This window comes from Sceloporus undulatus, chromosome 7 (assembly GCF_019175285.1).
Source record: "Sceloporus undulatus isolate JIND9_A2432 ecotype Alabama chromosome 7, SceUnd_v1.1, whole genome shotgun sequence".
NCBI classification, from domain to species: domain Eukaryota; kingdom Metazoa; phylum Chordata; class Lepidosauria; order Squamata; family Phrynosomatidae; genus Sceloporus; species Sceloporus undulatus.
Window position 1 is genome coordinate 5,066,270 of NC_056528.1, and position 14,093 is coordinate 5,080,362.

The 14,093-nt window shown below is 45.3% G+C and overlaps 1 protein-coding gene across 4 annotated transcripts in view; it reads right to left on the reverse strand.

Moving 5' to 3' along the window:
* The window catches only part of ACAP3 (ArfGAP with coiled-coil, ankyrin repeat and PH domains 3), a 124,451-nt gene that overhangs the window by 3,600 nt on the left and 106,758 nt on the right, over positions 1-14,093 (reverse strand). For 3 of the 4 annotated variants that reach the window (XM_042479393.1, XM_042479391.1, XM_042479389.1), the window contains one exon: positions 13,974-14,035. In XM_042479393.1, coding sequence (XP_042335327.1) covers positions 13,974-14,035 — 62 coding nt within the window. Of the gene's footprint in view, positions 1-11,326; positions 14,036-14,093 lie in introns of those variants that run through there. The other variant, XM_042479392.1, reaches the window with a different exon arrangement.

Below are 14,093 nucleotides of genomic sequence, written 5' to 3' on the forward strand. Positions count from 1 at the left end.
TGTTGACTTATTACCCGGTTTATAGTTTTTACAGGGTTATAGTTGTATTTAAATGGGGTAATTAGTCAGATCATAGTATATTATTTATCTCTTATGGCTTTTAGATTGTACGCCGTTGGCAGGTTATGGGTTAGTTTTGCAGTGTCCGTAAAGCGCCATGTGGATTTATGCCACTATATTGTGCCATATTTATAAAATACATCTGTATTAAATAAAATAATAATAATAATAATAATAATAATAATAATAATAGCAAGGCTCTCAGTACCTCCCCCTCCCTCCATATTGCTATACCTCTGAAGACAGCCCAACTCAGCCAAAGGTATCTACCCTCCAAGTGAAACGTTGGGTTTGTGGTAAGGAAGAGGGGTAGTTCTGCCTTGTTCTTTTCTTTTCCATCCTCTGATGTCTTGCAGCTGCCTAGGGCACAGCTGAGATCACCCACTGGATAAGGCTGGTGCGCAGTTTTTTCAACATTTCCAGGATGTTCGTTGAGCAAAACGTCAACCTTTTGACCCAGTGTTCCCTTTCTAGAGCGCTGCCTAGATGTATCAAAGGTAGAAGTGCTCCTAGATACCCCCAAATGCCACTGGCCAGTTAAAACCGCAGAGCCCTGCTATGGGCTTGAAAGCTGCCATCTGATGTAGGTCCCATCCTGGGTTCCCTGCTCAGCATCACCTATGGCAGTGATGGCGAACCTATGGCATGCGTGCCAGAGGTGGCACTCAGAGCCCTCTCTGTGGACACATGTGCCGTCGCCCCAGCACAAAGAAAGCCAGAGGGACATGGCACTTTGCAATAAATAAGTGGGTTTTGGGTTGCAGTTTGGGCATTCAGCCTCTAAAAGGTTCACCATCACTGACCTATGGGAAACATTTTAACTATTGGTGAATTTATTAGAGGATGTGCATATGTGCATAAGCGTACCCTAAGGTCCTATATGCGTACCCTAAGGTCAGACATGACTTGATAACCATGTCAACAGGGAATGCGTTTACATGCGTATAATCATTAGAGCTCTCTCCCCTTTTTGTGTTGCAGACACTGAAATGTTCACATCCCAGATGACAGGGAGCCCGGGACAGATATGTCTCAGATTGCCTAATCCTTTGGGAAAATTTCAGAGCCCACTTTCCCCGGTTTCAGAAATACCGGAACATTTCCAAGACATATCAGAACTTGAGAAAAATGATCAAGAAAATGTCAGCACAGAGAGGAACATCAACTACACCAAATTTCTATTCCAGACCTATTTACATTCGTCCTTCCACATTCGCTGGGGTTAGGGGCTCAGGACCCCCATGAATGTGGAAAAACCACAAATAATAAAAACACTATGTTTTTACTTGAGGGAACACCTCTCTAGGAATCTCTAGGTCCTCCAGTGCAACTCCATGGTCAACATCTGCCAGACACTGACCATAGAATTGCACTGGAGGAGCTACAAATGCCCAGCGGAGTGTCCTCTCTAGGAATCTCTATGTCCTTCAGTGCAACTCTTGGTTAAAGTTGACCATAGAGTTGTACCAGGGGACCTATATATTCCTAGAAAGAACATATTAATAAAATCCGTGCATAATCAAATCTGCAACAGTCAAAACCGCAAACGTGGAGGAACAAGTATACACTTATGAATTCATACAGCACTGCACTACTTTCAAAATATAGGCTGGTGTTCTGTTCAGTATTTACACGATTGTAAGATTATGATTTCATAATTCATCGAATTTACATTTACACTAGTTACCGGTCAAATGTGAACTCCCCCTCCAGCCCATCTTTTCATCCTGGCAGTGCCCCAACTGAAGGGTCTTCAAGGCCTTTAAGATCAGGGTGCTGGGAGATGATGAGAACACAGGGCCTGGAAAGATGAGTGGCATCCAGATGCCCTTTTAATGGCCAGATCAGTGCCGCAGCAACTGCATGCTGCGCCACAGATACGGCCTCTAGGGAGCACAAAAAGGAGCCAAAAAAACCCCGGTTCTTTTTTGCTCTCTCTAAAGGGCATCATAGCCGCGGCGGTGCAACTTCCTGATGCCATTTTGGTGCTGCATCGTCTAATGCAGCGCCACAGCCACGCCATGATGCTGCGCGCCATCTACAAGGGCATGTGGCATCATGACACGATGGGGACAGAGTCACGGCATCCAGCGTGTGGATGCTACGCCTACAGGCCGGCACAAAATGCCTGTCTGTAAGAGTCCCATATTCTCTAGGTCAGTGATGGCGAACCTATGGCACGCGTGTCAGAGGTGGCACTCAGAGCCCTTTCTGTGGGCACATGTGCCATCGCCCCAGCACAGAGTTTGCCAGAGTTTGTTACTAGAAAGCCAGAGGGAGATGGCACTTTGCAATAAATAAGTGGGTTTTGGGTTGCAGTTTGGGCACTCAGCCTCTAAAAGGTTCACCATCACTGCTCTAGGTAGTAGGGTGCATTGAGACAAGCAGCTGTGGCACAACCAAAGGGGTCTCTCCGGATGCCTATCTCAATGTGCCCCTAAGACTGGGAGTGTTGCAGTTATCATTTCCCAGTTCCCCAATCTGGAGCGCTTTGGAAACTCTGCCTTCAGAGTGCTACCTGGTTTGAGAGGTAAGGAAATGGGGCAGCTATGAGAATGGAGTTCCATCTTTGTAGATAAGCCTGACAATAGCGATTTCTGCTGACAATTTGATGGCCAGGATTTGCGTAAGCAAAGCTACCATTCATGCTGGGTTTTACCAGAGCCTATTTCCTTTGTTAGGGTGATGTCCCCCCCCCCCCCCCATATTTGCCCACAGCTTTGCTTTGAAAAACAAAAAGAGAACCAAAGGAGAGAACATTTTGTGTGTCGAAGGTGGTGGATACTGTCGGACCTTCTCCCCCTTCTCCCCTCTCTCCCATTCAAATTCTCACCGAAGAGAAGAAGGGGGTGAAATCTTAGCACTGGAAGGGATCCCCAAGGGTCATCTCATCCAACTCCCTTCTTGGATACATCACACTCTCTTATTCATGAATATTCTGATCTCCCCCTGCCAAAAGTTAATCAATAAATCAATAAAAACGCATGACAGGTTTGCCTTAGCATCACCATGAGAGAGGTGCAGAGAGAGAGGTTGGCCATGCCCTGCCTCTGAGGCCAAGAGAGTGTGACCCTCATAAAGGAGAAGAAGGGGATGGCTGGGGTGCAATGGCAGGGGTTCGGCCATGGATAACACCTAGCATTGGAAGGCATTCCCTGGGGTCATCTTGTCCAACTGCCTTCTACCATGAAGGAATACTTGGATTATAGGGTTGGAGTTGAAGCTGAGAGCATGGGACTTGCCCAAAGTCTCCCAGTGCATTTCTATGGTGAAGTGGGAGGCTAGGGTTGCAATCCCAGTTCAGCCATGGAAACCCACAGGCTGGCATTGAGGAGGCCACACTCTCTCGCCATTATATTTAATGGGACTTGAGCATCCACAGATTTTGTTATTCAAGGGGGATCCTGGAACCAAACCCCAGCAGATAACAAGGTCCCTCTGTACACATTTACCAACTGAATTCAATAGAGCTTACTCCCAGGCCAGTAAGCATTTTTGGGTTTGCGGGATGAGTGAATCCTTGGCCAGATTCAGCCAGCTACTATGTACAGCGCTCCAGAAACCCATAATCGCACACCACCCTCCTTGCAGCAGTCGGTAAAATGTAGATGCAACATTGCGAGGTTAATGCCGGGGTTGGAGAGTCAATGCCAACTATTATGTTAGTGCCACAAGTCATAAACAGCCGTTGCATTTTGTAGCGGGCTTGGATTACTCTCAGTTTGGTCCCCGAGTTTGAAGGTTAATATAGGAAAAAGAGAGGCGAAGAAGAGACCACGACATAAATAACAAGAGGCAAAGCAGGAGGAGGTAAAAGACTTTACTCTAGGTTTTTTATTAACAGTGTTCCAAGAGACGATAGAAGGAAAGGGAAGGGAAAGAGGGTGGGCAGTAAGACGCCAGAGCAGCAGAGTTTCCCTAGGGTCTTCCCTCGGTGCGCATGGTTGCGTGCCAGAATCGTCCTTATATTTGTTCAAACCATACAAAGATAAATCATATACAAAGTGTTCGGGGTCTGTAGGCATTCCTCAGTAAAGAGAAGGAGTGGGTAAACTGGGTAGAAGAATGGGGAGGAAAGGGTAAAGAACCAGTGTAACAAAGATTGTACAGTCAAAGCAAGTCAAAGTGACAGAGGAGCTGTTAATATGCTGGAATATATTTACAGAGAGTGTCAGTTTCATACAGAGAGGTCCCCATAATCCTACCCGCCCCACCATTCCCTGCCCTTCTCCCCAAACCCCAGCATATTCTTGGCATTGCAAAGCCTTTTAAAACCCAAAACCACACTTCTCGGCTTCGGCATACCCTCCAACATTTCACAGCTGAAAAATGGGACACGTTTGGCAAAGCAACGGAGTGCAGTCAAGATGGGAAAGGCTATTTATGGGGAAGGACGCAGAAGTTAGGAGAGGCTGCAGCAGTTTGGTTTTGCCTGAGCCAACTGGGAAGGGCAAGACGGCCTCCCACTCTTTGGAGCTGAGTGCAAACCACCGTTGCAATCTGAACTCTTTGCAACCAAAGAGGAAAAGTAGATGGCGGAGAGGAAAGCCAGGACATTGTAAAGGCAGCGGGAAAAAGTGGGACAGTGGAGAATGCATCAGGATTGTCGCTGCCAGATTAAGACAGTTGGAGGGTATGCTTCAAGCCTTTCTGCACATTCAGCAAAACCACAATGCAGCGCTCCCCTTGGCTTGTGCCACTTTAAAAAGGCAGGTGGATGGATCACTGAGAAAACACAATGTTGAAAGGTGTTTTTCCCCCACTTGTTTCTCCCTAGGAAGTGGCAACTCTTTTATTCCTAGCATAACAGTTCTCTAAATGCATGCAACTGAGAGGGGATATGTACCCACGTTTTTAAAAGTCTAGGCCTAGATGCACCAGAGCCTCGCCAGTGAACCAACTAGAAGGGTTGGCTTACCGTTCAACTGATTCAATGGGGCTGGCTCTAGCAGTCAGGCTTAGGCCCCCATCTTCCACCTGCATTTATAAAATGGGCTGGTCCTGTTGTATGCCTTGCAAAAAGAGGGGGAGATATATATATCCATGAAGGATGCTGCTTTGCAGTTTTGCAGACTGTGCAGCTCCGCTGTGACACAGCAGGAAGAACAACAAATTCCTTTTTCCGGTGTGGTTTAAAGGTGATGTAGTAGAAAGTCAAACTGTGCAAAAAGGAAGGCCCAGGTGTCTGGTTGCAATATGGGTAATCTAATCTTATAATACAAATGTGTGATGTTTGTTACCACTATGGACCTGAACGGTCGAGGTCTGGCATGGTACAGAAGTGCATCTCCAAGGGAGAGGTTCTGTAGACTTTGAAAGCTTGTCTCTTACCAGGAGGGGAAATTCCCCTTTTCAACAAAGTGATCCCACACCTTTTTAAAATGTGTATGTGTTTGTGTGTGCATGTGGCTAATGAAAACACAGCCCTCTCGAAGAAGCTCAGTGTTTGGGTGCTTTCATATTCTGCATTCGCACTAAGACACAAAATTGGAGGGGAAACATTTCATATTTTGATGCCTTTTCAAATAGAGGTTTTTGCTTCCCGCATGCACTCAGTCCTCCTCTCTCATCACACACACACATCACTCCATACATGCACACAGGTTGCCCATTGCATAGATGCACCCGCACAAGTGTGCATGAACCATAGGAAGGTTAAGTCCAAATCCAGTTCACTTGGGAATGAGAGCAATCTCATATGCACACATTTTGTTGTGTCCTCTCCTCTCCTGGCCTCCTTTTTTGTTCCCTAGCTTTATCTCAACAGCCTGATCATATAGCATTTCCTCAGTGCATCACTCCACCAAATAATGAATTGACTACTGACAACTAGGAAGCTGGGCTGAGCAACTGGTGCTGGACTGCAACTCCCATAATCCCCCTTCAGCTAAAGGAGGTCCAAAATTCCCCACCCACGATTTGGCCAAACACTCTGGCCTGTTACAGACTGCCAAAATAAAGCTGCTTTGGGTCTCTTTGGAGGCATGCTGTTTAAATGATGCATGCATCCTAAGAATCTGGAAGCTGCACCAAAGCTGCACTCCAGTGCTTAGGAATGGAGTGTGTCTTTGGCGCGACCTCCGGACTCTTAGGACCCACGCATCACTTAAATAGCATGCCTCCAAAGAGACCCGAAGCAGCTTTATTTTGGCAGTCTGTAACAGGCCTCTGTCTCCCTGCCTTATTTTCTCATCTCTAACATGGAAACCGTAACCAGCTATTACAGAAGTATATGAGAGCATGCAATGGCATCTGCTAAGGAGAATTGTGCTCTTCTATTGAAGGAGTGCTGCTCAATTCATGAATGCAAATCTACAGGCGCAAATGGTTTATGCCAGCGATGCACAAACTCTGCCCCTCCAGATGTTTTGGACTTCAGCCCCCAGCATCCCAGACCATTGGCCAAGGTGGCTGAGGCTTCTGGGAGCTGAAGTCCAAAACAACTGGAGGGCCAGAGTTTGGACATCGCTGGTTTATGCAATCCTGATTCCAAAAAAGAAGAGAGGAGACTAGTGCAGGAAAGGAGAGATGCTTTCAAATCGGACTCGACAGTGCAAATAGGATTGTGCAGATTGTACACTCCATTTTGAAAGAGAAGGTGCAGAAAACAAGCCAAATCATGCAACATTATATTGATTCCAACGGGAATTGTTGATGCTTTTGTTTGTTTTGCTGCAAAGAAATGTGGAGTTATATACATTTTTGAACATCACTCTGCACATGATGCCAAATATACCCATCGCTGCATATAGAAATTGCAGAAATGCTTTAGAACAAGGGTGGGGAAGCTATGTCTTTCAAGGTGGTGCTTGGTTCGGACTCCTGTTAGCTCTAGCCAGCATAGCTAATGATGAGGGATCATAGGAGTTGCAGTCCAGTATGTAATGGGACCCACTGGACCTAAATCTAATGGCAAGCCCCCACCAAAATAGACCCATTGGATCAATGAGAGTCACAGAAGCATTAACTTAACACAGCCTACGCACCAAAAATAAGGGATAAGGAAGAACAGAGATTCAAAGCAACTACTTAACAGATACTCAGTTACCTGTAAATAATTCCTTTGTACAATAAATAAGGCCGAACTATATTAATATCAGATAACAAGAGATCACTGTTTTAATGACTTTCACAGTTACATGGGGCTCATTACTTCAGTGTGTCTTATATTACAATGGATTGTGACATTTGGATGTTGTCCCTTTCAATGCACTAGTTACTTTTGCGTAGCCAAAAAAAGCAATGCACTCATGTTTTTAAAATTGGACCCACAGCATAGTTATAACTAAGTGCTTCCGGCGGCCCTTGAACTGCAAATACAACTAAATGATAACTGTCCATTATAGAAAATGGTTGGGAATGGGAGATTCGGGGTTTTGTGTTAAAAAAAAATACACTCCCTCGCAACTGTACAAAAGGGGGAAAAACCCAACATTAAATACAACCAAACTGTCTTAAACAAAGAAGAAAATGTCATTGCACTCGCCCTCCGGGGCTTTCTCAGTAATAAATTAAATACGGAACAACTGTCACCCATTTGAACAAAAAAGACAAGCACATAATCCGTAACAAAAAGGACGTGACAAATAATAATAACAAAAGGACCCAATACTGTTATATAAGGGGGGAAAAGTGCACAAAAGTCGGTTTTATACATTGGATTTAAAGAAGGTACCGATAATATCTTAAATAGAAAAAGAAAGCCTTCCCGTATCAGACATGCGGTTTGTCATCCTCTCCAAAGGACTCCAATTTTGGCTCATGCCATCCCTGTGGACTTTGTGCATTTTGCTCCATTGCCTCAATGGCAACAAAAACTGTAGGGTAATATAATGGCGCATATATATGTGTGTGGATGTGTGTGTGTGTGGATGGGGGGAAATGTTTGTGGGGACTTCATGCAAGCATTTTACACATACTGAAAACATACTGTTTTGAGGTGGTTCGCCCATTACAGTGCACTGAACAATAGCTTTTATGGACTACAGTCCCCCCAAACTCCTAGACAGCTTGGAATTCATGCTGACTGGGGATTCTGGGAGTTGCAATCCAAAATGTAACTTCCAAATTCTGGCCCATCAGCTGTATATATTCATGCCAACAACGGGGGAAGAGGAATGATGTGGATATAAGAAAAGTTTTGGTTTCAGCGCCTTATATGTTTAACTGCCATGGCGTCTCCTCCTCCAAAGGGAATTAGAGTTTATCGTATAAGACGATATTTTCATGGCCCTGACCGTCTCGGTGGAAGTAGCATTTTCACCTCTCCCAAGACTTGGTGCAATAATAATAATAATAATAATAATTTTTATTTATACCCCGCCTCTCCAAAGGGATCGAGAAACGGTGCAGCAAGCTCAGCTTGGCTCCTTTTGCATAGCTGAGCATGTCTTTATACGGTGCAAAAAGAACAAGGCCCACGTTTTGAAGTGGAAATGGCTAAAGATGCACCTAACTGGGAAAAACACAAGCAAACAGGCTTTTGTCAATCGGGGAATGTTGCATGAATTAGGTAAATTGCGCTTAGGGAGCACATTATTTGAACACACTGGAGGAAACACATTCAAAAATGTGTGCAAAATTCAGTGCAGGAAGAAAATGCAACGTCTTGCAACCTGGTGTAGAAGCAGAGGAAGAGGAAACGCAGGTGGGATTCAGAGTAACTCAGCAAGAGCAAAGCTGAGAGATATGCTCAGATTTGCTGAGGTGCTGAGAGTTATGTGAGCAACCCAATGCCATTGCATGGTCAGTAGGTTGGGGACAAAGAGAGAAGGGATGGGCAGCAGCACCAAGAAGAGGCAAGGTTCACAGCAAGATTCATAGGCCTGGTTATGGGCAGATTCAATCATCTTAGGCAGATGTATACATGGTTTCCTATAATGGATGGATGGGTGGCAAGGTATAATTTGCTGTCTGTGGTTCCTTTCCTGAGACCACATAGTAAATGGAATTGTTGGGCTGGAGGAATGGTCAAATCCTCTGAGATGGGAAACTACATCTCTTGGAAATGACTGTTATTGGCCCCATACAGACAGGGCAAAATAAAGCTGCTTCGGGTCACTTTGGAGGTATGCTGTTTAAATGATGCATGCGTCTTAAGAGGCCAGAAGCTGCGCCAAAGCTGCGTTCTAGTCCTTAGGATTGGAACATGGCTTTGGCGTGGCTTCCGGACTCTTAGGACACATGCATCATTTAAACAGCATACCTCCAAAGTGACCTGAAGCAGCTTTATTTTGCCCTGTCTGTATGGGGCCATTGATTCCTCCAAGGTAGAAGGCCTAGTTGGGATATAGAGAGACTTTGCTTTTGTCTTTGGTGGGACCTAAAATCAGGATGTAACTCTGGAGAAGGACCAGAGGCCAGAAAAGCTGGAGTGTTTTTGTGGTTATGGGGTTTCCAGGCTCTCGAAAAGACAGTGAAAGATCTCTGAATGCTCTGCTTAAAAGGAATTAAGCTTGGGATGCCCGGTTTCTGATAGAACAGGAGGGGAGGATTTCTAAATGCCTCTTTGTAAGATCTAAACCATACATAAAGTGCCTATGAAACACAAGATGGGCACTGGGATGATGGCACTGGTGGTAACAGGAGGGAGAAGTCAGAGGTCCAAGAATAAAGTAGCACAGGGCATATATGGACCACTTTTTGAGACGCCTATATGGAAGACTGAACTGCCTACTGTAGATTTAGAAAGAGTGCATTTACATTTGCACCTATGGAGGGGAGCAATGTATGCTCTCAAGTGCTCCTCAGTATGGAGCAATGGATACCATGATGCAAATTTCGCTAGGAAGAACTAGGGCCAAATCCTTTCTCACTGTGCAACCTTAATATCAATCATTCAATATTGGATTGTTACCTATTATGTGGGGTTTCTGTGATAAAGAGGGGAAATGGAAACTCCTTCTACTTCTACATGTGCAAGGCCCTGATCTGCTGAGCAAAAGAATGGGAAAGTTACTTCTTTGAACTACAAACCCCAGAATCCCCCAGCCATATTGGTTGAGAGATTCTGAGAGTTAAAGTCTAATACGGTAACCTTTGAAAGCTCTAACCAGAACATGGAGGCTTACTGTTTCTACAAAGATGCAAGAGTAGAATGGGATTTATTATGCCTTAAACTACTCATTCCTCCAGAGGAGAAGAACTACTATACAGATATGGAATGAGAAGTATGGGCTCTTATATTCCAATGTACCCGTCACAAGCAACTTTACTCAGAGGTTATCCGACCCCCATGAGTTTAGGATGGAACAAGGCTCCTGAATCCAGACTGTAGGTCAGGTGCAGGATTCAGGTATAGTACCTATAGGAGCAGGACCATGAGTGTGTTTGTGTGTGCAAGAGAGAGAGAGAGAGAACACTTGCTGGGTTCTTCAGTCTATCCATGTCAACCACCCAGGGCTACTTTGCAGTGGAGTGGCAAGGAAGCGAACAAACAGTATAATGCAGGTTGGGCAGTGGTCACACATGGATATATACAAGGAGGACAAAGCCATTGCTCAATGTAATGAGCTATTCTGCGATGAAGTGGAAAAAATGGTGGGATTGCTAGCAACACATGCCTGGTAGGTACTGATGGGCTAGCCAAGGAGGAGGCTACAGAAAGCAGCCAGGGACCTTGTGGTCTTAGAAAGACTGTACAGGCACCAAGGTGTGCAAAAACTGGGGCTGCTAGAATTGGTTAAGGCCTGCTAGAGAATCCAGATTCTGTTGACTTGGTTAGTCAATACAACAGAGCTTTCTCCCTGCCGACTTTCATGCTGAGTTTGACCCTCTAGCACTCATCCTATCTCCAGCAAAGTCAACAAAAGCCCTTCAGTGGAACCATTCCATTACAGGTCTTAAATCAGGTTGAAATCAAACTATTCCTATCTACCCAATTCTGCCATACCATGGGGCCTACTGGGTGAAGAGTGGCTTAGTGGCTAAGATGTCCAATCCGAGAGCTTCTACGGATCCCCCAGGCATCCTTGGCCAAGCCAGTGTCTACCCCCTCTAATCTCTTATCACTCTTCTCTCGCTATGTTGATTGGCAGAAGCTGAATGTGTTAAGATGTCACTTCTGACAATGGTAAGACAGAAAGATTGGCAGTTTGAGTGCCAACATGATGGAGTGAGCTCTCATCTCTAGTCCCAGCTTCTGCCAACCTAGCAGCTTGAAAGCATGCAAATGCAAGGAGATAGATAGATACCACTTTGGTGGGAAGGTAACAGCGTTCCATATAGTCATGTTGGCCACACGAGCACCGGAGTCGTCTTTGGACAACGCTGGCTCCCTTGGCTTAGTAATGGAGATGAGCACCACCTTCTACAGACTAGACATTCATGTCAAGGGGAAACGTTCGCCTTTTAAAACATACCACCTGCCTCTGGGCACTTTTCAAGTCCGATGGACTGACATCTCAGCTGAGATATCAGGGGAAATTGAACAGAAGCATAAAGATGAGGAGGAGAGCAATCCTCAAGATGAGAGAACATCTGTGTAAGAGGATAGGAAGGAAAGACTTCCCTGTCCATCCCAGACAAAAGACGATGCAAAGCACACTGTAGGGTTCAGCTGCTTTGGGAGAACAACTCTGGGCTAGCTGCCGCTTTATATTGTATATAAGATCATCAAGAGAAATTAGCTACTTCTAAGTCTAAAGTAAAATCCCAGTCCATCTTCTGACAAAGACCATAAAACCCCAGAGTTACTCGGAGAGTAAGAACAGATCCCGCTCCAGCAAAAAGCATAATAAATAAATAGCCCTCCCCATCCCACCGTGCCCCGCCCCAAACCCCGAAACCCCCAAATCCCAGAATCCAAGAAATCCAGATCCTTTGAGCCCTCCGCGGTCATGCAATGGTGAAGGGAGGTATCACAGTCTTTGCAAGGGCAGGCATGCAGAAAAGAAGAAATCCCTTTATCCGAAACAGGGACGTAGGAAATCCGTTGTGACTTAGGAATATGACCCCCTTCCCTTGTGTGCTCCGGTTAACCGTGGCCTCAAAAGGCCCGAGGAGAGTGAATTTACAGTTCTCCCTGGATAGGTGTGTTTGTGTGGTTCCCCCCCCTAAAAAAACAACAAATCAACAAAAACCCATCGCCGGCGATGAGCGTCTTCTTCCAAGTCTCACCATTTTGGCGAGTCTAAAGGTGAAGACGGGCATAATATTTGAAGGGCGAAAACAGATGTGCTCTTTAAAGAGGAACTGCAGCAATGTGCTCCTCCTGCAATGCAAGCCCAACTCACTCCTAGGTTTGTGGTTTGCATAATGAATGCAGGCCATCAGATTGAGAGCTTAGTCGGCAGACTCTGTTTCCATTTTAGACTGGCGTTTCCTTTTGCATGTTCATCAAGGAGAAAAGGTTAGAAACCTCCCTGACACGCTGGTTTTCTATGTGCGGTGATGAAAACAAACACGATGGGATGAAGGAGCGTTTCATTAAGTGACGTCGGAAGGGATACAGCTATGACAAAATCTTGGAAGTTACATTTTGTACTACATCTCTCAGTATCCCTCAGCCAGCTTGGCCAGTAGCTGGATGGAGTATTCTCAGATATGAAGTCCAAACATAATACTCGTAATAATATATATATACTGTGTGATCCTAAGTAAGGAGGAGTGATTCCCATGTTCATCTATTTTGTCCGTTCATGTTTCATGAAGAACAGCTGCAATCCTGCTTTGGGGATGAGGATGGATGGTAGCCTCTTGGCATCACATATGCAATGCAAATGGTACCTCCAACTGCATGCTCTTGCTAAAAAGGTTAGAGAACTGCCTACATCCAGCCCCAGAGCTCAATCCTAAAGGAGAAGGTATGTTGACCTTAAATGAAGAGCATGTGCCTCCATGTACAAGACATCTGTCTTCGCCCTGCAAAAATTGTGTCCTCATCTTGGAAGCGGCCGAGTTATGGCTTTTACCAGCTATGCTTAGTTTTCCGTTAAGATCCCCCACCCTCCCAAGAAAAAAAAGTCAGAGGAAGCATTTGCTGGCTTTAACCTGAGAGCATGTAAGGTGGGGAGTCATGCCTCTCGATCCAAGAACTGCAGCGCATGCACAGGACATAGCAAACAGATCCACCAGAAGCCCTGCCAAACCCAAGCGGGCTGAACAGTTGCAGTCCACCCCAAACCATCCGCTTTGTGTGTGTGTGTTTGCAATGTTCAGCGTTCAAACCAATCCGATCCCATTACAAGTTGACAGTCAATGCTGTTGGAAAGTAAGTGTTTGTGTGTGTGCATTAGAAAGATTGCGAGAGAGAGATGGAGGGAGGGAGGGAGGGAGGGAGAGAGAGAGAGAGAGAGAGAGAGAGAGAGAGGAGGAGAGAAAAACCTCCTTCAGTTTCAGTGCGGACTGACTTTCTGTATAGAGGTAGAATTCTCTCCAAACCCATGAAACCTATTTTGAATCCCACTTTTTATCCCAATGCGACACATACAGAATGATGTTTAAATTGTGGCTTCCTGTTGATCGTCTTATATCCTTGACTTAAGACAATCCTGCACACCAGGATTTGATTTTTAAGTTTCAGTTTGCTCCCTTCCAAAGCAAATCTGTGTCAAAAACAGAAGTCATACAGGACCAGGCATGAAAAGTTGACTTAATTTTACCTTAAGGGTTCTCTCTCAGTCCCTCTCTCTCTCTTCCTCTACTTCTGTACAACCCATATGCGTTTAGCTTTCAGGAAGCCTTCTGTTAGCAGCCATGCCCCCCACTCCACCAAAGACATGTCTACAGTTTCCTTCTTTCTTTTTTCCAGGGCTCAGTCAGCATCCTTAAATTTCAACCCAAAAGAGGAGGAAGAGGAGGAGGCAGCAGGGTTGGCGGGAGAAGTCACTAACACTCATCTATGTTAAGGCTGATGAACTCCTGTATACATTTTCTGTACTGGAGCTCTGTGGGACTGTTGTTGGGATATTGACCTGGATGACCAAATGGACCCTCAGCTTCTCGCATCTCTTCATTCATTCGAGCCAGACGCAACCTAGAAGGAGAGAGAAAGAGGGAAAGGTTGGAAAGCAAAGGTCTTTTCCACGGTGGCA